Genomic DNA, 27,784 nt, shown 5'->3' with positions numbered 1-27,784 from the left:
TATTGTCTTTGATATTATTACCATACTATCTTTATTTTCTTATACCCCACAAATGAGTGAGATTATTCTAGTTTATCTCTCTCCCTCTGACTCATTTCCCTCAGTATAATAATCTCCATATTCATCCATGTATAAGCACATTTCATGACTGGCTTTGTGTCTATATTGAGGACACAACTTTCCATAAATAAAAGAGTATGATGCATTTGAAGAAAAGTGGCGAATGGATATTTATCAGTGACTTCCTAGGAAAAGAAAATACTTTACTATCAAATAATTTATTTGAATAAATATCAGTTATCAGAGGGATTATTGATAAATTTCAAAATAAAGCTTTTCTTATATGTTCTGAAATGTAATATATTTTCATAAAAAATAGATCCAAACTCCTTGAGATTTCTGCCTTTGAGTCTGCTTTTTAAATTTTATTGCCTATGGCTTTTCTTCTGCGTGACAGTTATGAAATGTTTCGACCCTGAGTGATGAGGCCCCTTTTCAACTATGTCACTCTAATAAACAAGGATGAAATCCTCTTAAAACTTTTGCTACTAGTCTCAGAAATTCTAAGAAAAGGGCTCACACCCCAAGTTATTCATCAATGATTTGTAGTGCTGTGGGAGTAAGATGATAGAATGAGCTATTCAAGTTGATAAAAAATAGTAGCTACAAACTTGGTTAACAGTGAAAAAACTTTTATTTAGCTTCATTTAATGAAAATGTATCATATAGTTGACATAGTTGACCATAAAATAATTGTTTCCAGATAAGTCAAAGCAAAGTTATTAGAAAAATATAGAAAGAAAAATAAAGGAGGGGAGGAGAAGAGAAGAAATTTTTTTTATAAAAAGAAAAAGAAAAAAGGGGCCGGAGTGGTGTCACAAGTGGTAGGGCATCTTCCTTGCATGTGCTAACCTAGGACAAACTGTGGTTCATTCCTCCGGCATTCCATATGGTCCCCCAAGCCAGGAGCGATTTCTGAGTGCAGAGCCAGGAGTAACCCCTGAGTGTCACTGGGTGTGGCCCCATGAAAGGAAGGAAGGAAGGAAGGAAGGAAGGAAGGAAGGAAGGAAGGAAGGAAGGAAGGAAGGAAGGAAGGAAGGAAGGAAGGAAGGAAGGAAGGAAGGAAGGAAGGAAGGAAGGAAAAAGAAGGAAGGAAGGAAGGAAGGAAGGAAAAGGAAGGAAGGAAGAAAAAAAAAGAAAGAAAAGAAAGAAGAAAGAAAGAGAAAGAAAGAAAGAAAGAAAGAAAGAAAGAAAGAAAGAAAGAAAGAAAGAAAGAAAGAAAGAAAGAAAGAAAGAAAGAAAAGAAAGAAAGAAAGAAAGAAAGAAAGAAAAGAAAGAAAAGAAGAAAAATGAAAAAGATATAGTATCTAAGCAATTTTGTAAAAATTATCATATCTTCAATGAAGTCCATTAATACGATGGCAGGTTTAATAAGTCTTGACATTAGCTGTCCATTCTGTTAAATTGTGCTCCTTTTTGGGATGACAATATCAAGCAAATGAAGTTGTCCAGAAATTCAAGCATTATTAATGACACTACAGCTCTTCGAGGTATATACTCAGCTGCCAGACCTCCTGGAAGAAGAAAGATATGGGAAGGGGAGGGTACCCACACTCACTCCATAAAGCTCTTGTCATACCAGCCCCAGAACCTGTGTGCCTGAAGCTTGGTGAGGTTAGTATCCCTGAAGGGATTTGTAGAGGAATGATGCAGCAGGGCCATCTGGAAACAGTGATTCTGAGTAATGATGGCAGGTGTGGCTTCAGCAAGGTGGGATCTTGGCCTACTCTATTCTCCCAAGATGACCAACTTTCTGCTGAGTGGGCTAGAGCCTTGTTTTGTTTTTAATATTAAAAAAGAGAGAGGAAAAAAAACCAAAGTGATATTAGTAATTGGAATCAGGCTTACTTGCAAACACAGGAAAAATATAATGCAGATCTATTACATGCATTAATGCATATTGATCTCAATTCACTGCAGCAGCAAAGTGATTTCTAGTGAAATAAATACCATATTTACTTTATTTACTGAGGTTATTTTAGGGTATGGGATTACAGATGAGAAGAGGTAAAAATATTTTAGAAAGAACTATGCCCTGTCATTGCCAGTCTTTTCCTTTATTCAGAAATTAAAATCAAAGATGTCTGACTCTCTCTTTTCATTTTTACCTGTTTGTTTGGGGTCACAGCCAGAGGTGTTTAGGGCGTACTCCCAGTCCTGTGCTAAGGTTTTTAACTCCAGGCAGACTACAGTGGTCATATAAGGTGCCATGAATCAAACCCAAGTCAGCCCCATGCAAGGCAAGCCCCCTACCCATTGTACTCTCTCTCTCTCTGCCCCCTCATTTGTAACTTCCTTTTCTAAAACGGAGGTAATATAGGTTTGTTTTATCTTTGGCACTTCAGGTTTATGTTTTTCCACCTGAATGTGCCAAGTCTGATTCACTGAAGTTTTAGTCACTGTTAGTTTCCCTACTCAGCAAATGCCTCTTTGAAGACCCACCTTTCCCTCTGCTAATCACCATCTGTTGTCACAAAGTTAGAGGCTAAGTAATGTCCCCTTTTTGTTTCCTAATATCTCACATGTGACTTAAGTCATATTTTTGAAATCAAGGATAATGAAATAGCATCACCTTTATCTTCAGAATTTCTACCAACAATGTTGTAAATGCCAAGCTTTCATTTTTTTTATTTCTTCTAGTGCCTCAGTAATATTGTAATATTATTTGGTGAGTCTAACAGGGGTCCTCAAACTTTTTAAACAGGGGGGCCAGTTCACTGTCCTTCAGACTGTTGGAGGGCCAGATTATAGTAAAAACAAAAATTATGAACAAATTTCTATGCACACTGCATATATCTTATTTAGAAGTGAAGAAACAAAATGGGAATAAATACAATATGTGGCCCGCGGGCTGTAGTTTGAAGACCCTTGGTACTAATACATAGTTTTCCACTCACCTACTGATTGGAGCTTAAATGTATTTCAAATATTGTAGTAACACTGCAATGAACTTAGGGGTGCATATATATTGTTTTAATTTCAATTTTCATATTATTTAGGTTAGTATAGAGAAGTAGAATTGTTGGGTCCTTATTAGATTTTTTTTTTTTTTTGGTTTTTGGGTCACACCCGGCAGTGCCCAGGGGTTACTCCTGGCTCCACACTCAGAAATCACTCCTGGCAGACATGGGGGGACCATATAGGATGCCGGGATTCAAACCACTGACCTTCTGCATGGAAGGCAAACACCTTACCTCCATGCTATCTCTCCAGCCCCTCCTTGTTGAATTAAATATTTTTAATTTATAATTATTATTTTTGCCATTCCTGGAATGATAACTAGATCTCATGCATGTAAGACACTCCCTTTAGTTTTTAAATCTCTGCTGCTTCTGTTTTTAGTACTTAGAGGAATTTTCTCATGGTTTCCATAGTAGGTTCACCAATTACACTTATTCCAATGGTGATCAAAGGATTTTCTCTAATTCTTTATCAACCCATGTATCTTATTTTGTTTTTGAAGATGTCATGATTGGACAAAGTTCTTCATAATAGCATTTTTTGATTGTTTGTTTTGGGTCACACCCAACAGCGCTCAGGGATTATTCCTGGCTCTATGCTCAGAAATCGCTCCTGGCATACTCGGGGGACCATATGGGATGCTGGGATTCTAACCACCATCCTTCTGCATGCAAGGCAAACACCTTATCTCCATGCTATCTCTCTGGCCCCTTTATAATAGCATTTTAGACACAGTGTACAATATGTGAAACTCAGTCCCACACCAGTTTTACTTCCTTCCTCGTTCTTTCCTCTTGTGTCCTACCTAGTGACCTCATGCATTTGAGGTACATCTTGTCGTATTTTGTTTTGCCTGTTCCTAACCATTTCACAGCTTCTTGAATGAAATCCCAAGACTTCTTAATGATTCTGTTCTAGCAGGAATATGCCTGAAATTTTATGTACCTTAAAACTCACATCTAGAAATCAGTCAAAAGACATAGCTTTTGTAGCTATAGGCTCCAACATCCATTAACTTTCAGAAGATGGAAGGACAGAATGGGTAGAAAAGATAGAAAGTTAAAGGAAATTAACCAAAGGAATGGCAAGCCAGTCAGTAAATAAAGAAGCTACCTAGTAGAATGGAGATATTTATATTATAGTTTACATTACAATAGAACATATTCTCAAATGAATCATGTTTTATATATGTATATATATATATGATTGGAATAAAATTGAATTTCTTCAAATCCTTTCAAAGATCTTATAGATTCTGCTCTTAATTCCTTTTCAGACCATTCATTTTCAGATCATATCTTTTTTCCAGACATATTCAGTGATGATTTTCAGAAATATTTCTGAGGTTCTAAGGTTGTTCCTTATCTCTTATTTTCCAGATTTTGTGTCTTCTAATAATTTTAATGGTTCAAGTTTAAAATTGTGTAGTGTTCTTATATTTTCTTTTCAGTGTACTTGGTTCTAAGTTAAGGCTGTTTTTAGTTCCAGGACACCAACACGATATGTTACCCAGTAAATTATCAATCAAAAAAAAACTCAAACTTTTGCCATCAATATTTTTACTAATATTTTTTTTGCCTTTTTTCTACTTCCCTAACTTAAGGAAATAAAATAAATTTTTATACACTTTAAACTGTTTCTATATTAATATATAAATATAGAAACTGTGTTCCTATAGTAATATATAAATATAGACTATTTCTCTCACTTTGGATTAAAATGAAATTACGGTACTTGAATCAAACTTATTTTAATTATATTATTCAGCCAAGCCCTTGTTTCTTTTTTTTTTTTCTGTTTGTTTATTTTTGGGTCACACCCGGCGGTGCTCCTAGCTGTCTGCTCAGAAATAGCTCCTGGCAGGCACGGAGGACCATATGGGACACCGGGATTTGAAACCAACCACCTTTGGTCCTGATTGGCTGTTTGCAAGGCAAATGCCGCTGTGCTATCTCTCTGGACCCCAGCCAAGCCTTGTTAATGAACTTTTAAATTGTTAGATTTTTATGTCCTGCATGCCTCATAAGTAATATTATAACAAACATCTCCACTTACTTGTATGTGTCGTATATGTACTTGTATATTAACATATATTATATTGCAAACTGAACTTGAAAAATTAAAAATATGTATGTTTTTTAAACTTGAATGTTAAAATTAAAACAGATTAGAGAAAATAGTATAAAATTTTACATGTACCTGTCCTCTTGGTGCAATTTACTTTTATTAACTTTTAATAAATATTATTAAATTTCAGCCTAAAAAAGATTGAACATTTTATATTGTCCTAAACAAAATTGCTTGTTTTCCCTTGTAATTATTCTTACAATATTACCAATGTTATTTATTTTTATTTATTTCTTCAAATTTTCTTAGTTAAAAAGTCCTTATTTTATTTTTACGTTGTTCCAACAAAATTAATGGCTTATCTTACTTTTATTCTTCCATTATGATCTTCAATCCCCTGATTTCCTGCTTATTTGTTCACTCTTCTAGTTGTTTTACGTTTTTGTCATTTTTAAAACTATAATTATTAATTGATGCCATTTTTCTTAGTTTTGAGCCTTTAAGTCTGAATCTCTCAGATAACACTTTTTTATCATTAAATTGTTAGCATTATTATTGAGGCAAACAAGATGAACTTTTCATAAACAGACTCACTTAATGGACTATGTAGATTGTGTACATTTCATATTTACTTTCTAATTTCTCATTTTGTCATTTGTTCGGTTCTTGAAAAGTATCATTTCCTCCCAAAAAATCTTTATATATGTTCTTCTGATTATTTTTCCATTCCCTTTCACCTGAGTGTTTCTCAGGCTCAGCATAAAACCCACTAATTCAGAAATGGCAAATTGACTCCCCCCCCCCCACCAATCCAGTATTTCTGTCATTCAGATTTTTTGTTTTTTTGTTTTTTGGATCACACCGGCAGCGCTCAGGGATTTCTCCTGGCTCTATGCTCAGAAATCGCCCCTGGCAGGCACAGGGTCATATGGTTATATGGGATGCTGGGATTAGAACCGATGACCTGGGCCCGGAGAGATAGCACAGCGGCGTTTGCCTTGCAAGCAGCAGATCCAGGGCCAAAGGTGGTTGGTTCGAATCCCGGTGTCCCATATGGTCCCCCGTGCCTGCCAGGAGCTATTTCTGAGCAGACAGCCAGGAGTAACCCCTGAGCACCGCCGGGTGTGGCCCAAAAGCTAAAAAAAAAAAAACCAATGACCTTCTGCATGAAAGGCAAATGCCTTACCTTCATGCTATCTCTCCGGACCCCTCATCCAGATTATTGTATCTTGTTACCTGTTCTTCCCATTATTATGAATATTCAATTGATTGCTTTAATTGTGAGTCTTTCCTGTTGATTTTTTATTATTATTATTATAATTCAAGGCCCATGAGGACAGATGCCAAGTTTGTACCTTTATCAACTCTACTCCAGAGGGTCTTGTAATGGTCCCTACAATGTATCCATATCTTACTCTATATTTGTTTATGGAAATGAATGTTTTTGGAAAAAGCTTTCTAAAATATGGGACATTAAAATGAAGTGATAGGGGCTAAAGAGTTTTCAGCCAGACCAGAGGAAAATGGGCATGGGAGTAAAGCATCAAACCAAAACTTTTATTATCTTCTATAGATTGAAGAACAGCAAAAAGGAAGACACAAAAACTCTGGTAATTTCCTTTGAGATGTAAAAAAAAACAAATTTGAGTAGATAGTTTCTGAGCAGGCGTATATGGACCTAGAGAACATACCTATACTTTATTAAGCACCAAAACATTTTCCTAGAATAAAAATAAAATATTATAGGCATACTGATCGAGAAATAAAAGTCTGCCAAGCTTGCAGATTTGGCTGTGACTTCAGTGTTTTTTAACAAGTTTTTAATGGTAAACAAGACGGACTTTTGTAAATGTCAGAATCCATCCTGGTTTTCCCAAGATGAGCAAAAATACATTTGTCTCATGTTTGATCTATTTCCAGTGTCACCAAAGGTCAAAGCCATTATCTTTCCTGTTCATTTGTTGTCATCGGAGGAGGTTGTTGCTCAAAAATGTTTTTTTTTTTTTTTGTCCACCATATAAATAGGTTTTCCTGTGACAAAATGTCTTCCCAAGCACTTCTTAGATTTTTGGTTAATACACTGTAATAATCTCAATCCCATGATAGTTGTCTCTAGACTTCCCTTTAAACATGTGTCCAAGTTTTCTGAGAAAATAACTGATCAAATTGTCAGTCCCCAGAGCCAGGCAAAAGGTGGATTCTGTGCATTTTTTCAAGTTTGTTCTGAATTTCTAGCTCATCGGGGAAGGACTAAGACTTATCCCTCTTTCAAGTGTCTGTTTATACTACTAGGATCAACTTTACAATGTGTTGGTCAGGGCTGGAGACTGTGAGAAGGGAGAATAAGAGGAATTCGAAACACTCTAAGTTCATCACCTCTTAAGAAGTAAAAATTAGGAGTGAAAATTAGGCATATCATATAAATCACTGCCTGCCTGCCTTTTTGGAATTGTAGCATTTAAATACGTATCCTTGTGATGCTATCATCTATGCTTCTTCTGATCTGAGTATTGAAACACAACACAGTGGGGAAAATAATAATAAACCATTTTTTGTTGATCTTGGAGATGCAAGAGCAAAACATGCTAATCTTGATTCACAAACACCCCGGGAGCCTACAATTCCAATTTTCTTTTCACAGTATTAATGAAAGCAGTTACTGGAAAAGTCAAATCTTCCCAATAAAACTGAAACATTTCCAAGATTAGTCTAGAATTGTAATAACTTTCACATCTATTAAGAAACAGTGCAGACGTTGAATCTGAAAAGTTCATTTTAGACAACTTTTCCTAGGCAGGGTGCAGACAAAAATTTAAAATTGATTTCTTTCCATTTAAATTAAAAAAGAAATAACTGGTGAGACTTTTATCAAAAAAATTCAATATCTGCATCTTGTCAATAATTTTTAAAGTATTATTGTAATAGAGATTGTCTAATAGTTCTTGGTAATAGAATGAGTTATGTTACACAGTATGGAGTTTTATAATCCTTTAGATACCTCATGCATATTATTTTTCATTTTTGTCATTGGTACTCTTTATTCTTTAATGTTTCTTAAGACTGATCATCTACAGTTCTTTCCATTAAGCTCAAAAGATTAATTTTCTTGAGGATATTGTGAAACTCTTGCTTCTTCCATGACATGATAGAAACATGGTAGATGGCATCCATGTACCCATCCTAGCAGTCTCTACTGAAGAAATAAAACCAACCATAAAAAGTGCCTAGAAACTGTAATCTAACTCTGAAAGCTAACTTTGGAAACAACATAAATATAATAAGATTACAGTGAAAGAACAGCTCATCCAACTATACAAAATCGCTTCATAAAAGTGACAATTTGAGTGATAAAAAGAGCCTCTGATGACATAGTTATTGCATTGTGGACTCCTAGATAGAAATTTAGAGTTACACCAACACCAGAACCCCACTTTATGTGACAGGAATTAGAACTTGCAGCATCATTTCTTGTGCAATGATGTAAAAACATAAATCAAGAGCAATTTTATTTTTAAATAACACTTTAATTGCTGTTTCCATCTCAGAAAGACTCACCAAAAGATGGCAAATACTTTCACAATTGAAACCTCTTAGGAAAAATTCATATAGTATTCAAAAATTGCCTTTGAAAATGGTTGATTATCTTAGAGCTCCAGTTGTGAATCATCTTGCTAAGTAAATACAGTTCTGTGTTTTTCATTTGTGCATGTTATGCTCATGACTAGTAGCCAACTAGTAAATAAGAAAAGTTTAACAATTTAATGTGCTCCTAGGAGTTCCATGTCAGCAATGAGAAAGGTTTCCGCCACATCCAGCATTTGGGGTGCTGAGGATTAAATCCAGGTTGACTACCTGAAGTAGAAGGTCCCTATCAACTGAACACACTCTGAAGCCTTCAATACATATTTTTAATAATTAATAAAAATTTCTTTTGATCAGATTAAAACACACAATTTTATTCTGCAAATAAATTTGCAAAGTGAATTTTAAAGGAAGGCAAGCAAAGAGAAACTATGTGCTGGTAAATCAGTTATATTGAGATAATTTTCAGTCACAAGGGACTATTTTTGAGGGCGAGTTGAAAGTTGGGGTTTAGTTACAAGTTCTGTCATTCGCATCATCTGTCTGAGTTATTTATCTCCTTCCATATGTAGAGTCTCAAACCAGGGGCTGGAAAAGTGAGGACAGCAGATAGGGCACTGGCCTTGCACACAGCCTACTTGGTTCAATTCCCGGCACCACATATGGTTCCCTAGTACTTCTAGGAGAAAGCCTAGACCACATAGGGTATGGTCTGAAAATAAAGAGTCTTCCCTGCAGGCTTTAACTAACTATTTACATAAGGGACAGCCCCAATGAGACCCATCTTCGGGAATAAGAAAAGAGTTTGGAGAAAGATTCAAGAGATGCAGGGAAGTAGGGAAGAAGAGGATCAATAGAAGGACCATGTTGAAGATGACAAAGGGCTAGAGGCTAGTAAGATGTCAAATAACTCTCTACTTTAGATTTTATTTTATTTTATTTTTATTGAAATCATTGTGACTTATGAAGTCCTTCATAGTTGGGTTTCAGACATACAATGAATTAGGGCCAATTCCTCCATCAGTGTCCACCTCCTTGCACCAATGTTCTTCAAGCATCCCATACCACCACTTGCCAGTATAACAGGCTCAATTTAAGTTTATATTGTTAAAGTTTGGGTCTCTTGATTTCATTGTTGTTCCCTTTGGCTTGGATGTTTAGGGCTGTCCTTTTCTCACACTACCATTGCATCTGAGACCACTTGGCCTCTGTCTCCCATCCTTTCATATTTGTGTTTCTCCTCTTCCACATAGCTTCTTTAAAGTACAAAATTGTGGACTTTATTATTCTATCTTATTTCTCTTTTTGCTGTTGTTGTGTGGTCACATCCAGTAGTGATGTATTAGTAGGCTTACACTTGGCTCTAAAATCAGAGCTTAACCCTTGCTCTGTGTTGAAGGATTAATCCTCAAAATGCTTAGGGGACCCTATGGGACACTGACGATTAAACGTAAGTCAATTGTGTGCAAGGTAATCACTTTACCTATAGTACTATTCTTCAGTCCTGCTTTGGATTTTAATCTACTGTGTTTCATCAACATTTTTGATCTATGGTATTTCTTTTTCTTAATCCAAATTAATCATTGTTTGGAGAAATTATGTTCTTTCATAGATCAAATACCAAGAACTGCCAAAAATAAGTGTAGGACATGCATCAGGAAAAGTTTTTTCACTGTCATAGTAATCTACAATAATTGTCTCTGCAACTTGGAGGATGTTTTTAACATTTAAAATACTTTAAAGTATTTTAATGTAAAACAAATACATTTATTAATTTTACATCACTAGGCACCAGCCTATGTCATTTGCACTTACTGTATACTTTCCGCAATGAATGAATATCTGGTAGGATTTAATTGTTTAGCATATAATATAGAAATATGTTAAGAACTATCTTGACACTTTAGTCTACCAAAGTAATTGCCATATTAATGTGACAAAGAGATTTATGGAGCTGGCATGCATAATATTTAATAAATCTAGCCCAAAATAAGGTATGGATTAAAACTATTAGGAAACACCAGATTCTTTCTAGATATTTCAATTTTAAAGGAAAAAAATTGATGATGATGATTATGCTGGTGTGTGTGTGTGTGTGTGTGGTGTGTGTGTGTGTGTGTGTGTGTGTGTGTGTGAGAGAGAGAGAGAGAGAGAGAGACACACACAGAGAGAGAGAGACAGAGAGAGAACTTTTTATCTGTCTTTTAAGATAAAATATTTTGGGGCCGGAGAGATAGCACAGTGGTATTTGCCTTGCTGATCCAGGACTCAAGGTGGTTGGTTCAAATCCCAGTGTCCCATATGGTCCCCCGTGCCTGCCAGGAGCTATTTCTGAGCAGACAGCCAGCAGTAACCCCTGAGCACAGTTGAGTGTGGCCCAAACAGAAAACAGAAAAAAACAAAAGATAAAATACATGGTACATGAGTCTAAGAAATATTTGCATGGCTATTGTGGCTGGCTGATAATGGTTAATGTGAATGAATTTACAATTGTTGTAAACTTCTATCTCCTTATACAAAAATCAATGAATTCTGCATATATTAGGAAATAAAATTAACCATAAACAAAAGATACCAAGAATGTTGAAAACTTGTGGGCCCGGAGAGATAGCACAGCGGCGTTTGCCTTGCAAGCAGCCGATCCAGGACCAAAGGTGGTTGGTTCGAATCCCGGTGTCCCATATGGTCCCCCGTGCCTGCCAGGAGCTATTTCTGAGCAGACAGCCAGGAGTGATCCCTGAGCACCGCCGGGTGTGGCCCAAAAACCAAAAAAAAAAAAAAAAAAAGAAAACTTGTGCTTTCCTACAGACAACACTCCTGGACATTTACATTCCCCTCCAGATGGTCCTGACAGATACTAGGGATAGGGCATATCTGTGAAAGGGCATATCAATGGTCTGCATTGCACAGGAAAACTTTTATCAATGAAAATGTCTCTTGTTTCAATATTCACAGAATTGTGAGCACTTATGCTAATATTTAACCTGAACCATCATTCAAATTGAATGTAAATTAGTGTAACGTGTAGATGACCTCACCTATTCTGTTTTAGCTCTGTACACGGGAGATAGCACTGGCCAAGAGACATAGCACTGGCCATCAAAGGTGATGATTTACCTAATCCCATCACCACAGCCTTGACCTACCAGCAACTGTGGATTCCTAGGTTTATGACCTGGAAAGTGGACGAGGCAAGTTTAGCATAGTCTGACATACAAATCAATTAATATTTGTTTATTCAAGAACTTAACGCTAATTTATACATATTTGATTCTTTCACTTCTTTATCATCATTTTCCTACATTTTCAGCACTCTTTTGTTTGTTTGTTTGTTTGTTTTTGGCCACACCCAGTGATGCTCAGGGGTTACTCCTGGCTATGTTCTCAGAAATCGCTTATGGCTTGGGGGACCATATGGGGTGCAGGGGAATTGAACTGCAGTCTGTCCTAGGCTTGCACATGCAAGGCAGACAGACACCTTACCATTTGTGCCACCACTCCGGCCCCCGTTTTTTGCCTTTTTTTTTTTTTTTAGTTTTTGTTTCTTTTTCTTTTCTTTTTTTTTCTTTTTTGGTTTTTGGGCCACACCTGGTGGTACTCAGGGGTTACTCCTGGATATCTGCTCAGAAATAGCTCCTCGCAGGCACGGGGGACCATATGGGACCCCGGGATTCAAACCAATCACCTTAGGTCCTGGATCGGCTGCTTGCAAGGCAAACACCGCTGTGCTATCTCTCCGGGCCCCATGTTTTTGCATTTTTGTTACATGCCACAACCAAGAAATTCAAAAGTCAAAGTAAATTTTATTTTACTTCTCTTTTTCTGAGTACAGCAGTACAGTGTTTGTATGTCATTTTAATATTTAAAGTATCTTGATTTACTTTATTATGCAGTATAAAGGGAATAATAACTTTGCAAAATTCACAGTGTTAAGAATTACTTATATTTCTCTAAATTAGTTTATTAGAGTGTCATAGTTAAGGAATAGCTATTTCTTTATGATATGAAATTTTAATCAAATTAACCTGTATAAAGGGAATGAGAAATTTACAAAATTACTTATGTTTCTCTAAATTGTTTTATTACAGTGGCATAAATGACTTTCTTTTTGATATGAAATTTTAATCAAATTACATGCAAAACATTTAGCCTTGTTAGTCATTTGTACTCTCTATACTTAAATTGATAAGATTTTTAAATTCTAACTTTAAATTCTAAGTTTTTTTAATGATCATCAAAATAAAATATTAATGGCAGCAAATAAGTAATACATTTCTAATTCATGGATACTTTTTACTTTCTCCAATTTTCTATTGCATGTACGAGTTTTCCATTAACAGTTTATTTCCATTAACAGTTTATTTCTCATCTAGAACAAAAGTAATGTCACTTAGTTTTCATGTTTGAAACATAAACAAAACAATATTAATTAGATACGGAAGCAAGACTTCTACCGTCAAAGAAATCTTTAATAATGCCTGTAATGATCATTGATATTTTAGTGAGTCAATAAATATCATATACTGTTTTCAATGTTTTATATATATTTTATATATGGGTTATATATTATTTTTATATATTTTTATATATATTTTATATATGGGTTATATATATATATTTTATATATTGGTTACATTAAGGTATTTTTAGTACTGAATGTGACTTTAGTAACATTTTATTGTCTAGTGCTTATATATATATAAGTATTCCACTTAAAAAACAGATGATGTTTATAAAATGCCTGCAAAGCCAAATTGAAGTATTGGAGGTTTTGCTTTCACCTTTGCAATGTTACTCTAATTTTAACATCAGTTTATTGTTAGTGTGCTACTTTCTAGCTGCTTTTAAAACAGAAGTATTTGAGTATTCGAAAACTAAAATAAGTAGGCCAGAAGGCAGGGTACAGAGGTGACCATTTGTACAGAGGGGAACATTTGTACAAAGATGAATAAGTATACAGAGGTGTACATTTGCCTTATGTGTGGCCAACATAGACTCACTCACCGGAACTAAATATGAACCCAGAGTACTTTCAGGAATGAGTCCTGAGCACAGAGCCCCGAGTAAGACCTCAGTATTGACAACTGTGCTTAACCTACTGCCTGATAAATAAATTAGAATTCTTGGATAAAATAGTGTGTTTCTGATCTATTTCCTAGCTTGGAAAAGATGTATTTTGTATTCTGCTTATAAAGAAATGTGTGGGGACAGAGATTAAAGTGCCTGTTTGGGGCTGGATCTGCATCTCTCTAACTCTAGTTTGAATCCCAGTCAATATATATGGTCCCTAAGGCACCACAAGATGTAAGTTCTAAGCACCAGGCCAGGCAGATCTTCTGAGTAGCACTAGGCAAGGCCCCAAAACACAAAAATAAATCAACTTTATTAATTTTCTATTTTTTTTGTAAACCCTACATTACATTCAAACTTTCCAACCTTGCTACTGAAGCTGTACAATTAAGATTTTGCCTCTATCCTCCTCTATTATATTTTTGAGGGATTTATGAAGAATGCGTTGAAAATGAAAGCAAGTATTTATTCAGTCAGTCAGGGGGAGGGAAAATGATTCTGGTCAGATTAGAATAAAACCCCTTTATACAGCTCTTGAGATGCCAAGGTCAAAAAATTCTCCACAAAATAAGCAAATTGTCAGATAGTGAGCATGAGCTGTTGAACCAACCAGGACAAAGATGACTATATTTGAAAGAGAAAGTGCTACCTTTGCTTTGTCAGGAAATGACCAAAGTCCTGCTGTCCATTCTCTTCTTTCTAAGAGGAAATTAATTTTCTGTAATCAACTGCTATAGATGACAGTCTTTGTCTCCTGCTCCTATCAGTACAGTGCCAACTTGAAGGCTTTTTAATTCATACTATTACTCTGGCTTTTGTAAAGTGAGCAGTGACATAGTCTGCTTATAAAGATTTCATCAGCTACATTTTGGAATTCAAGGCCCCAGCTATTGCTTCTTTAATTCTGTGAGCTAGTGTTTTGCACTGCACTATATTTGTGAAGCTTTATTTGGCAAAGGGAAGAACAGTGATAAAAGTAGTTCTGAGGGGCTGGAGAGATAGTATGGAGGTAGGGCATTTGTCTTGCATGTAGAAGGATGATGGTTCGAATCCCAGAATTCCATATGGTCCCCTGAGCCTGCCAGGAGTGATTTCTGAGCATAGAGCCAGTAGGAACCCCTTAGCCCTGCTGGATGTGACCCCCCTTCTCACTCCCCCCCCCAAAAAAAAGCGTAGTTCTGAGATATCAGAACACTACTTGGGAATCTTTCCATTCAAACAAACAAGAAAGAATTCTTTTTGTTTGTTTGTTTTTTATTTTTTCTTTTGGTTTTGGTGTCTCTGCCAGTGATGCTCAGGGTTTATTCTTGGCTATGCACTCAGAAATCGCTCCTGGCTCTGGGGACCATATGGGATATCAGGGGATAGAATCATGGTCAATACTAGGTTAGTGCATGCAAAACAGATGCCCTACTGCTTGCGCCACCACTCTGGCCCCTGTAAAATTGTTAATTTTAATGTTTTCTTGCTCTACCACTGGTTTATAGTATTATCAATGTTTCAGAAATAGTTTTTTTTTTGTTTTTTTTTTTTTTGTTTTTGGGCCACACCCGGTGATGCTCAGGGGTTACTCCTGACTCTGTGCTCAGAAATCATTAATCCTGGTTTGGGGGTACCATATGGAACACTGGGGATTGAACCCAGGACTGTCCTGGGTCAGCCATGTGCAAGGCAAACACCCTACCACTGTGCCATCACTCCAGCCCATTTCAGAAATAGTTTTATATTTCAAAATTGTGTATAAGTTTTACCACACAACCCAGCAATAAAACTATTAAAGTGATTACTTAATTCTGTTTAACAGTAATGAAGTCAACAGACAAATTTTGTCTTTTTATTTTATTTTATTTTATTTTATTTTGGTTTTTGGGCCACACCCAGCGGAGCTCAGGGGTTACTCCTGGCTATCTGCTCAGAAATAGCTCCTGGCAGGCACAGGGGACCATATGGGATGCCGGGATTCAAACCAAACACCTTTGGTCCTGGATCTGCTGCTTGCAAGGCAAACGCCACTGTGCTCTCTCTCCGGCCCCAAATTTTGTCTTTTCCGGTTTGGTTTCTCATCTGTGTTTTTCATCCTTATGTATACATGTACTATCTCCATATGTGATTTAAAATCATTATGTATTATTTACAAAGAATGCTGTCTTAAAAATTATAGTATTGTTGGGGCCGGGCAGTGGCGCTAGAGGTAAGGTGCCTGCCTTGCCTGCGCTAGCCTAGGACAGACCACGGTTCGATCCCCCTGCGTCCCATATGGTCCCCCAAGCCAGGAGCAACTTCTGAGCGCATAGCCAGGAGTAACCCCTGAGCATCGCCGGGTGTGACCCAAAAACCAAAAAAAAAACAAAAAAAAAAAACAAAAAAAAAATTATAGTATTGTACATCAGAAAAGGATCCTCTGAAGCTAAGAATAGGATGAAGATCCATAGAAAAACAAAGCACAGTCCATAGAGAAATAAGATATGGCTGAGAGTCAGAAACGAGACAGAATTCTTGTTTATTAGGGCCAGATCGATAGAACAGTGATAGGGCATTTGCCTTGCACACGGCTGACCCAGGACAAATATGGGTTTGATCCCTGGGATCCTATATGGTCCCCCGAGCCAGGAGCAATTTCTGAGTGCAGAGCCAGGAGTAACGCCTGAGTGTCACCGGGTATGGCCCCAAAACCAGAAGAAAAACAAAAATAAAAACAAAAACAAAAATTTGTGCTTTTTGTTTGAATGGGGAAGATTCCCAAGCAGTGTTCAAGTATCTCAGAACTACTTTTTTTTTTTTGTCTGTATCCCTTTTTTTTTTTTTTATTTATGGCATTGTGAATCACCGAGTTATTTCTAGTTGAATTTTAGACATACGATGTTTCAGCACCAATCCCACCACCAGCGCTTCCCTCCCTCCAATATTTCCAGAGTCCATCCCATAACACCATCATCCACCCCACCATAATAACAGGCACCTTGTTAAGTTTAGACACTCAAGTTTGGGTCTCATGATGTCTATATTATCAACTCCCTGGTTTGGATATTTAGTTCTCTCCTTCCTTTTCACAACCAATGAACCTGAATGCACTGTGCTCAGCCAATCCCCATTGGTTAAACTAAGATCCTGTGATGTGAAGCTCCACAAGGCCATTGTCACAGTCCTCAGGAGGCTCCAATACTAGAGCCAGTGGGTGTGTCAGTGGGAGAATGAGGATGAGTGGTACCAAGATGTGAACTTGCCTCGCTCCCAGCCCCCAAATATTTCCATTATTTTAATTAACTTAAAGTTCCTTGAGCAAAGGAAGCAAACTAGCCACTTCCCACATGGCCTCCATCTAAATGCTAAACCCCAGAATTTTTCCTTTCCATCTGTGTTCAATGCATGAGTTAGACTTTGCAAAAGAAATAAATTGTGTCTTGGAATCTCCAAGGAAGAACTTTCTCTATACATAGAAAAGACTGAATTAGATTTTTTTTCTCAGTTGGAAAATAAAAAGTGGGCACATGAGTACTTCATTTTCTTGTAAGTCCTTAATTCTGACACTGAAGCAACATAGATTTGATACTATGTATGTATATATATATATATATATATATATACACATATATATGTATATATTGGTTTTTGGGTCACACCCAGCGGTACTCAGGAGTTATTCCTGGCTCTTTGCTCAGGAATCGCTCCTGGCCGGCACGAGGGACCATATGGGTTGCTGGAATTCGAACCACCATCTATCCTGAATTGGCCAAATGCAAGGCAAACACCCTTTACTGCTGTGCTATCTCTCTGGCCCAAGACACAAAAATATTTCTGTCTTTGCTCTTCCAAATATAGTTTTTGGTGATCACTCAAATGCTACCAATGAACACTAGCAATCTTAGATAAACAAATAAACCTAAAAAAGAAAAGGAATTAGATCTGTTTTAGTTGGTAAAGATGTTTCTAAAATAACACTTGTAGCATCAGGCAATTAGATACTGGAAAAAGCTTCAATTATTATGCTGCTCATTGCTGTGTTTATAGTGGAAGCCAGTGTGATTTCTAAAGTCAGCCTCGATTCAGCAAGTCCAATACAGTAAGAAAATGCTTGCATCAACATCAATTTTATCCTTAAAGTGATATCCTTGCTTATTTTCAGGCCTTATGATCTTATTTTCCATATGGGGTTATGATTTTTCTTCATTGGCTCTATCTCCATGGCCCATTAGAGCTAATTGGTGTATATTTGGGACTGCAGTTGGGAGACCTCGTTGATAAAAAATTGATCAACCAGGAAGAAAATTTGGCAACATATCTGTCCCTCTGTGTGCTTTTTAAATATAATTACTTTATTTGAGTACCGTGGTTACAAAATTGTTTATGACTGAGTTTCAGTCACAGAATGTACAGCACCCTTCATCAGAGCTCATTTTTTGACACCAATGTTCCCAGTTTCCTTCCCATCAACCCAACACCCACCTGCCTGATTCTGGGGCAGGCGTTTTACTTTTCTTTCTTTCTCTCTGTCTCTCTGTCTCTGTCTCTGTCTCTGTCTCTGTCTCTCTCTGTCTCTCTCTCTCTCTCTCTCTCTCTCTCTCTCTCTCTCTCTCCCTCCTCTCCCCCCCTCTCTGACTCTCTCTCCCTCTTCCTCTCTCTCTTTCTCTTTCCTTTTTGACACTGTGGTTTGCTCTATTGTTAATGAAGGGACATCATGCATATCACTTTATTCCCCTTTAGTACCCAGTTCTTGTTCAGAGTGATCAGTTCCAACTGTCCTTGACAAAGTGGACTCTTCTCAGTCCTAACTGCTTCACTATTCTTTGTGACATGCTTCCTACCACAAACTGATCCTCCTGGTCCACTTCTCTATTGTTTCTGAATATTATTCCATACTATCTTTTTATATTTCTTTCTCTTTCTTTTTTTGGATTTTGGACCTCACTTGGCAACATTCAGGGGTTAGTCCTGGCTCTCTGCTCAGAAATTGCTTTTTGCAGGCATGGGGACCATATGGGATGCCAGGATTTGAACCAATGTCGGTCCTGGATCGGCCGCTTACAAGACAAACACCCTACCACTGTGCTATCTCTCTGGCCCCTATCTTTTATATTTCTTATATCCAACAAATGAGTGGAGAGTATTCTCTGGCTAACCCTCTCCTTCTAACTCATTTCTATCAGTGTATCCTCTGTGTTTTGATTCAGGGCCCCTAGTTTTTGGGTTTGTTTTGTTTTGTTTTATTTTGTGTGTGTGTGTGTGTGTGTGTGTGTGTGTGTGTGTGTGTGTGTGTGTGTGTGTGTGTGTCCCATGCATTGCAACTTTCTGAACTATTTGGTTGCATAAATGATATTTTCATGGGTCCAACAATAGAAGCGCAACTAAGATCATTGTTTTGTGGCATTGAAGAATCAGGAAATCACCTTATGTTCTTTTTCTTCTCTCTCTTTTAGCAAACCCAACCCGAGCTGGTGGGCGAGAACCCTACCCAGGACCAGCTGAAGTTATTCGGGAGTCCAGTAGCACCACGGGCATGGTGGTGGGCATCGTGGCTGCAGCCGCCCTGTGCATTCTCATCCTGCTCTATGCCATGTACAAATACAGAAATCGGGATGAAGGCTCCTACCATGTAGACGAGAGCAGAAACTACATCAGTAACTCAGCACAGTCCAATGGGACTGTTGTCAAAGAAAAACAGCCCAGCAGTGCGAAAAGCGCCAACAAAAACAAGAAAAACAAGGATAAAGAGTATTACGTCTGATCCGGAGGTCTTCAGAGGACCCTTATATAGAAATAGTCTTCATTTTTCTCTGAGACATAATAGAAACTTATTTACTTTCCTTTTTACGAAGCACATACAAAAAGAAGACAGGGAATGCAATCAGGAAAGAAAGACTTTTTACAAAACAAACAAAAATACAAGTATCCCAGGCTCTTGTGTTTTCTCCAAAAAAAAAAAACAAAAAAACAAACAAACAAACAAAAAAACCAACAAAACAAAAAAGAAAAAAAAAGAAAACAAAACAGGGGCCAATAAATTCCCTAATATTCACAGTGTTTTCATTTACTCTTCCTGTCTTTATGTTGCTGGAACATTTGTCAAAGACAGTGACGACCGCATAAAGCAAAGGAGTATTAGTACATCAAGGCACAACACAAACAACACGACACACAAACACACACACACACAGACACATACAAAGAAGCTACCTATGATCTTGGATTTAGCCCAAGTGCTAGAGCTTTCCTGAGAAGTCAGTGAGTCTGACTGCTGAGAACACTGTCATTTGAGTAACTCACCTGCAAACACTTGGGAGTTTGCTGCTCGGTACAACTGGAGCAGTGGTTGAAATTGGCAACAAGTGCTGGCCTTTTTGGAAGACTTGTGTAGGAACACGTTCAACAAGCCCCTTTCTGTTGTGAGGGAAAAAAAAATAAAAAAATAAATCAATGTACGGAGGCCTTATTTCAACAATGTGAAATATAAGGCACCTTTTCACACTACAATTTCCAAACAAAATGAGGGCCTAGATGCAATCATTGGGGAAATTTTCATGCACGCCTTAATATGTTATTACCACGTTTATATAAATCCATCTCTGTGTGCTTTCTGGACTGTGATAAGTGACGTTTTATAGCCTGTTGTATAGAAAATGCAAAATATATCTCTGCTCTTCAGCCATTTTTGGTAAAATTCAATGTTATAAGTGTTGCTAAGTGTAGGGAGTTTTATGACATCAGAACAGCCAATTATTTCAGGTTTTGGGTTTCATTTCCTTTGTTATTTTTTGCCACCATTATAAATTGCCACCATTACTTAATTAAAAACTCAATGACAATGTAGTGTTTATTCTAAGAAGATATGTATGAATGTATATAAAAAAGACTCACAACCTTTTTGTTCTGACACACACAGCCTCTATTCTGTGCAAATTTTGTTTGAGTATTTTGTATGAAGTGTGAAACTAGACGGTAAAAATATATACATATGAATCTTATAAACTATTTTCTCCCCGGTCTATTCATATTTTTCACAACTATTCTCTATTCACCATCACACACAACCACACACACCTCATATACACCATACATCCAGAGAAATTTCTCAGATATGATGGATCACCCCAGTATTCATGTAAGAGCTAATTTACTGACAAATTGAAAAGCAGGAAGGAAGAAGTTGTGCCGTCGTATTGATGGCAAATGGGGTGATTGCTTCATGAAGATCATGCTCCCAGAAAATCATGAGATGATTTTTAGGCCTCAATGAAACAGACACCATTTCTTATTAAGTAGATGACCCACTGGATTTTTTGCCATGCCTGTGAACCATGATTTGGGCAGGTTACGGAAGCAAAATCAGTTGATCTACACCTTAACCCTTAGCTGCTGTAATAGAAATGTTTGTAACAGGATCGTGTGTATGTGATCTCAATCTTATAAGCGTAGGTAATGACAAACCGTTTTGGGAAAGTAAATATTTACTCAACTAAGAAAGTATTTTTTCATCATTTTTGATTCTGTATTACTATCCATTTTTAAAATCATGCCAATCATTCTATATTGATTACTGACTATATTTTAACTTCTCTGATTTTACCTATGTAACATGATAGTTTTTCATTTAACCACACACTAAGTGTAGAAAGTATAGATTATACACTTGTTCTGCATCACTTCAATAATGTTCATAGCAATAAATTAAACTATGAGAAGATGATGCAAAGGAAATGCAATTTGAGGTTCCAGATGATATCTTTGTCCAAGTGAGTTGTTTTTATCTTGACATTTTCTAAAAGAATAGCCAATGGCATTAGCTAAATCAGAAAAGGCAAGAATCATATGGGCTTTATTTAAAAACAAGAAGTGGCACTGAATGTCAGGTACAGGACACAGAATTTCAGATCACCTTAGAAACACATCCAACTCATTGCAAATCACTACTACCATGGTTGCCAAGAACTTACTGGGCATCAAGGATTCTTCTCATCGGCCCAGAAAGAAGTATAAAACTCCATTAAATAGCCCTTACTTCTGTTCAGATTTTTGTGTGTAAATTTACCAGGTTGAAGAATTCATAAGTCTTTTTTGTTGTTATTCTCATTCAGTCTTACTCAGGGAAAGTCAGTGAATAAGAAGGTAATCCACAACTACTTTCAGCTTGAGGTTTTGAAAAGAAATGGTTGTTTTTTTTCCACTTGATCAGCTAAATCGGAACTGGTTCCCATCTGGAAAGACCTAGAAAAGAATAGGCTATACCAGTCAATAAATGTTTTTTTAGCATTTTACATGAAGCAAGTTGTGTGGGATTGATTCAATGTTCCTTTCCAGCATAAGATTAATTTTTAGTGCACTGATATAATCTAGTACTGTCAGTAAAAATAACTTCAAATGTTGCTCTACACAAAATCTAGTAATTTTTTCTTCTCCTTTCTTTCGTTTTGAGCCAGGAAAGAGGAGTATGAGCTAGGGAGAAAAAAAAAGACGATAAAATCCCAAGTATTTCAAACCAAATATATCAGGGGTTTCCAATTAAGCTTGCCGTTAACCGAGGATTTCACACTACCTGGTATAAATTGAACTACATCTCCAAACTGCAATTTTTCTGATTGAGTATGCTTCTTTTGTTATTCATGTACTGTGTTGCCTTTAAAAAGAACAAAATAATATGTGAGGTGGTCAGTCCCCAAAACAACAAAGAAAGGCCACATAATCCTACCCTTTCTAGTGCTTTGTGTGATTGGGGTATCTAAGGATTTTGTTTCGTTCAATTTTCTGTTGCAAGACCAATTTATCCCATTATATGGAAATGCTAAGCAGTGGAAATACTGTTTTGTTAATAAAATATTTCTTAATACAATTGTGCATTTATTCATTTTGTGAAGTACATATGACACCGGATTGGATCCATGGGGCACAGTGAGGAAGGCTGCATTTCAAAGGAAAATACAATGTATGATAAGAAGAAGAATTAGAACTTTATTTCTGGATTTTATTTATTTATGAAATACGCATCACTCTCATATTTAAAGATGCAGGTATTGAATATGCTCTTATTTCTATCTGCTTGATATCTATGAAGCTATAAACTCTTAAAACGAGTTGAAAATAGAGTTTCTCTATAAAAGTATCCTGGTTAAGAAAGCCTGACACTTCTTAGTTGTAATTTGTGATCACAGATAACAGATTCCAGAGCAGTACACTAATTTCACATCAGTACATTACTTGTCTTATCAGTAAGTTAAAATAATATTTTAATCTCTTAGAGAAATATTAAGGATGAGACAGAATAAATGTACTTGAATTTGTAAAACGTGTTTTTTCCAAAATTCACAAGAGAATTCCTGAAGTCTCTAATCTTCCAGGGACCATATTGGAACTTCATTGTCTCTTAGAATAAAATTAAAAGTCTCCAGTGACTTTGACATTTTAGGACCTTGTTGGAATTATCCACTTTTAACTAGAAGAAAACTATTCACAAAGGATGGAAATTGCCTAAAATTTGACACTTTGATTCCATGCCAACATTAGTACCTATTACTGGTAAAACAACAGAACACCCCCCCCCCCAAAAAAAAAGGGAAGTCGTTCCAATTACTGATTCATCCTTCAAAATAACAGCACAAATCTTAGGTTCTGGCCCACCTGGGATTCAAGCAATAATTAAGCTTTTGACAAAATTAGCCTGGGTTTGTGCTATGACAAATAAGCCCAAGTAGGCTGTTTCCAGGTTTTTTTTAATTTATTTTATGATAAGTTATCACGTGAAAATAGCACTTGGTATTTGCTTGACTGCAGCCAGTCTAGATGCTTCTAGAAGCAGCATAGCCAGAGCCGAGCAGGAGGAGTAACACTACCCGAGCTATCTTCCAGGAACACTTTGTAGAGTATTTTTTACCTCAAAATTCCTGTCTGATTTCACGATGAATGTAATCTTTAGGGATGATGCAGTATTTAATATGACTTGATAGCTTATGTGGTGGGATATTTAAAAAGTTTTTCAGGTAGATGAGTGTTTACGACCTTCACTTGATTCTGGTTTAGGTTTATACCTATGGTATAAATAGGTTTGGTTATATAGGATTATAATTGGAATTGGTTTATACCAATCCCACTCCATGAGCCATCATGTCAGTTTTGCTAGATTTCTTGGGAGAAAGACAAAATGGACTCAGTCAAACTTTATTCTGACATTTAGTGCAGGAGGCCCTGTGCTACAAATGGTTCAGGTTACATCTTTCCTCCACTACTTTGGGCTGTTTCAAGAGTTGAAAGTGAGTTGAATAAAGGTTTTGTGGATGACCCTTCGTGGTCATCTACTGAAGGCATTGCTTTCACTGGCTTAATAGCAGAAACCTCACCCTCTGATCTCGAATTGGGGGATGGGACAACTTTAGTAAAAGCTAATGAGGCTCAAGTTTTATGCACTCACCCCAGCAGGTGAAAGATATTTAGCATTGATAAGTTCCATCTTCGGAATTATTTCAAAGTCACAATTAACAATGACGATCCATAGTTTCTCTGATTGTTCTGTCATGATTTCCTTCTTATCCAATAGCAGAAAAATAGGCACTTTTTGTTATTGGGTTGAAAACAGTGATTAGAGAACACTTTTAGAGACACATTTATGCTGTTCAAAATCTCACCTGTGAATAATCATTGCTAGTCCTTGTGATGTAGCCTTTATTGGCTCTCAAAAACTACTCACCCATTGTGCTGATTCAGCTGATGTCAGTACTTAGAGCATAAACCAGCACCTTTTATCAGAATCTGAAATGTAGTATCGAGCTTGAACAATTACATTTAGAATATCTAAATTTGATATGTGTCAAGCCCAAAGTAATGTCTGAAAAATTAATTCAATAATCAGAAAATATTGAATGAGAGTTTTTTTTTTCCTCTTTAAGTGCCGTCTGAATATTCTCTCTTTTGTGGGATTTGGAGCAACACCAGGCAGTATTCAGACCTTACTCTGGGCCTCTGCACTCAGGGATCATTCCTGGTTCGCAATTGGAGGAACAGATCAAATTCTGACTGGACACGTGCAAGACAAGCACTTTACTTTCTGTGCTATAACTCCAGCTCCATAAACATTCTCTATTTAAATATGATTTTTTTGCAGGGGTGTGTCTGGAGAAATAGTACAGGGCCTTACATATGGCAAATCTGGATTCAGTCCTTAGCACCATATATATTATTACAGTCCAAGCATAGCTGGGCAATATTCACCCCCTGCACACACACACACACACACACACACACACACACACACACACACACACACACACACATTTTTCAAATGTGGAACCATGAATTCCTGTGTTTTGGTGAAGCAATATCTACTAGAATGACAAACTTAACAAATGTCACTGAACTCGTAAGTTTGATGTATTGCAATTATTAACAAAAATTCCAACCACAAATTTTGAACCATATTATTAAATGAGAACAATATCAAAAACCATATTCTTTATATTACAACTATGCATTGCTTTTATTGAAATAATGTACTGCTTAGTTCTAGTATTTGATTTCAAGTTACCTGTAAATAACTGCTAAAAGAGAATAAAGTGTTTTGGATTTTTGGTTTGTTTTTTGGGCCATACCCAGCTGTATTCAGAATCACTCTTAGCCAAATTGGGGGCACCATCTAGAGTACTGGAGATCTAGGGTGGGCCCACATGCAAAACATAGGCCCTATCCATAGTATTGCTCTGGCTCCAAGTTATTTTTTTTTTTGTGACCATATCTTCAGTGATTGAATTTACCTTCATAACTCTCAGAGCAATAAAATATGAGATCTCTCTCTCTCTCTCCTCCTCTCTCATCTCCTCTTCTCTCTCTCTCTCATCTCTCTCTCTCTCTCATTGTTTTATCCCCCCATTGTGTTTATTTTTTTTCCCCCTAGCAGCATTTAGGAATTACACCCTTGGCTCTGCACTCAGAAAGTCACTCCTGACAGGCTCGGGACCATATGGGATGCCGGGAATCGAATCCAGGTCAGCTGCATGCAAAGCAAACCACCCTACCTCTGTGCTATCACTTGGACCCTGATACGCATTTGTTATTGTTTTTTTTTTTTCCCTCCATTGATCCTCAGACCACCATCTGAGCTACCCTTCCTCTGTGTTCATTCTTGTGATTTCACCAACCTAGTACCCAACCTCCTCTGTTTTTCCTGGATCTAATTTTGCTAGCTTATTGTGAAGTAAGATTATTCTTATTTCTACTGGCTATGTCTGCCAGTATTTCTCTATTGTATAAGTTTATTGTACTAGGGAATGATAATAATAATTCTTTTCAGAATTATAATCGAAATCATTACATGAAGTAAAAAAAGAAACATGCAATGAAACTGTTTAAAAAATCTGTTAGTTATCTCTGGACTATGAACTATTACTAATCAGGATCAATATAACTAGTTTTCATTTTTTTTGAACACTTATAGAGATTTCTGTTGTGGTAATGAGAATCAGTGTCTTCTTATCATCTGAACATATAATAAGTGTGTAAGAATTAAGACCCTGAAGGCAAATAATATCAGGTTTCTAATGTTTCTTGTTCATATGCTCATTCTAGGTTTATGTTCATTAAATAGATTACAGCATTAACTTAGCGGCAATATTTAATTTTATCTCCTGTAATATTAAAAGTAATAGCTTCTCATCCAAGTAAAGATGGTCAATAGACCATGGAAAAATTAGACTTCTATTTGAAAGATTAACTGCATGAAAAATTTGGGGCTGGAGAGAGAGTAGAGGAGGTCAAAGTGCTTGCTTTGCATGTACTGGATCTGGTTTTTTTCCCTGGCACCACATGTACTGCACTGCAAGGAGTAATCTCTGAGCTAGGTGCCAATTATGGTCCCAAAATTCAACACAAAATGAGTTTTTGTCAGTCCTTAGGCATCAAAAGCCAAAAGAATAGATGAATACCCAAAGTTGCTGTCAAAAAGCAAATGGACTTTATAAAAATAAATTGGGTTTTGTTGGAACACTCTGTTTTTACCCCCCAAAAAAGGTATTCCCAAACTTCCTATTTCTTTTTACTAATCTATTTTACATGTAAAAGTCCACCTGGACTAGATCATCTTGACAGGTACTTTTGTCCTTCACTAGATCCTCCCCCTTCCTGTTGGAATTTGAACTCTTTTCTGTTTGGCATGCACAAAAACTAGAAGGCTAGAGTCACCTGATTCTATGCTTCTCTTTCTCTGGCTGTCTAGGTTTATAATTTGCATGGCCACCTCGGCTTGACAACCCATTCACCTGGGGTTGGAAATATGCATGTGGGGCAGTTTCACAAGGTTTCAAAGATGTATAAATCATGAGTGAATAATATGTAAAGGAGAAGTATGAGACATGCTTGAAGAACTTAAGGTCATGAAACTAAAAGAGTGCTTTAAGTTGAGTAATTGTTTCCTTAAATGTTAATTTAAGTAAACAAAAATCTTTTGATATTGACAGGAGTGGGAAATAAAGGATTACTTTAGGGGCCAGAGTAATAAAAAGCACAGCAAGTAGGACATTTGCTTGTATGCAAGGAGACCTGTGTTTGACCCCCAGCATTCCATATGGCCAGGAGTAATTCCTGATCATAGAGCTCAAAGTAATCCATGAATATCTCTGGGTGTGGCACCCAAAACAAAACAAAATAAAAAAGAAAGGATTAACTTAGATGCTAATGCTCAGCATCTGATAAGCAGTGATTCTCTCTTTTTTTTTTTTTGTTTTTGGGTCACACCCGGCAGTGCTCAGGGGTTACTCCTGGCTGTCTGCTCAGAAATAGCTCCTGGCAGGCACGGGGGACCATATGGGACACCGGGATTTGAACCAACCACCTTTGGTCCTGGATTGGCTGCTTGCAAGGCAAACGCCGCTGTGCTATCTCTCCGGGCCCTAAACAGTGATTCTCAATAGGTACTAAATTCAATCACTGGGTCTACCAAAAAGTCTGCTAATGCCTGTGCTTACCCTTGGCTTTATGAATAGAATTCATGGAATATTCTAATTAATTAATATATGTATATTTCTCCATTTATAAAATCTCTCAGGTGATTCTAATGGACACTAAGGATTAAGAA

The 27,784-nt window shown here is 36.8% G+C and overlaps 1 protein-coding gene across 28 annotated transcripts in view; it reads left to right on the top strand.

Annotated features, from left to right (window-relative positions):
- The window catches only part of NRXN1 (neurexin 1), a 1,163,035-nt gene extending 1,143,413 nt beyond the window's left edge, over nucleotides 1-19,622 (top strand). For all 28 annotated transcript variants that reach the window (XM_049784303.1, XM_049784319.1, XM_049784318.1 and 25 more), the window contains one exon: nucleotides 19,155-19,622. In XM_049784303.1, coding sequence (XP_049640260.1) covers nucleotides 19,155-19,462 — 308 coding nt within the window. In that variant the 3' untranslated portion in view covers nucleotides 19,463-19,622. The remainder of the gene's footprint in view (nucleotides 1-19,154) is intronic.
- Nucleotides 19,623-27,784: the final 8,162 nt, after the last annotated feature.

The sequence above is a fragment of the Suncus etruscus genome, chromosome 12, assembly GCF_024139225.1.
Source record: "Suncus etruscus isolate mSunEtr1 chromosome 12, mSunEtr1.pri.cur, whole genome shotgun sequence".
Classification (NCBI taxonomy): Eukaryota; Metazoa; Chordata; class Mammalia; order Eulipotyphla; family Soricidae; genus Suncus; species Suncus etruscus.
The sequence above is the reverse complement of the archived record's forward strand: the minus strand, read 5'-3'. Positions and strand labels throughout refer to the sequence as shown.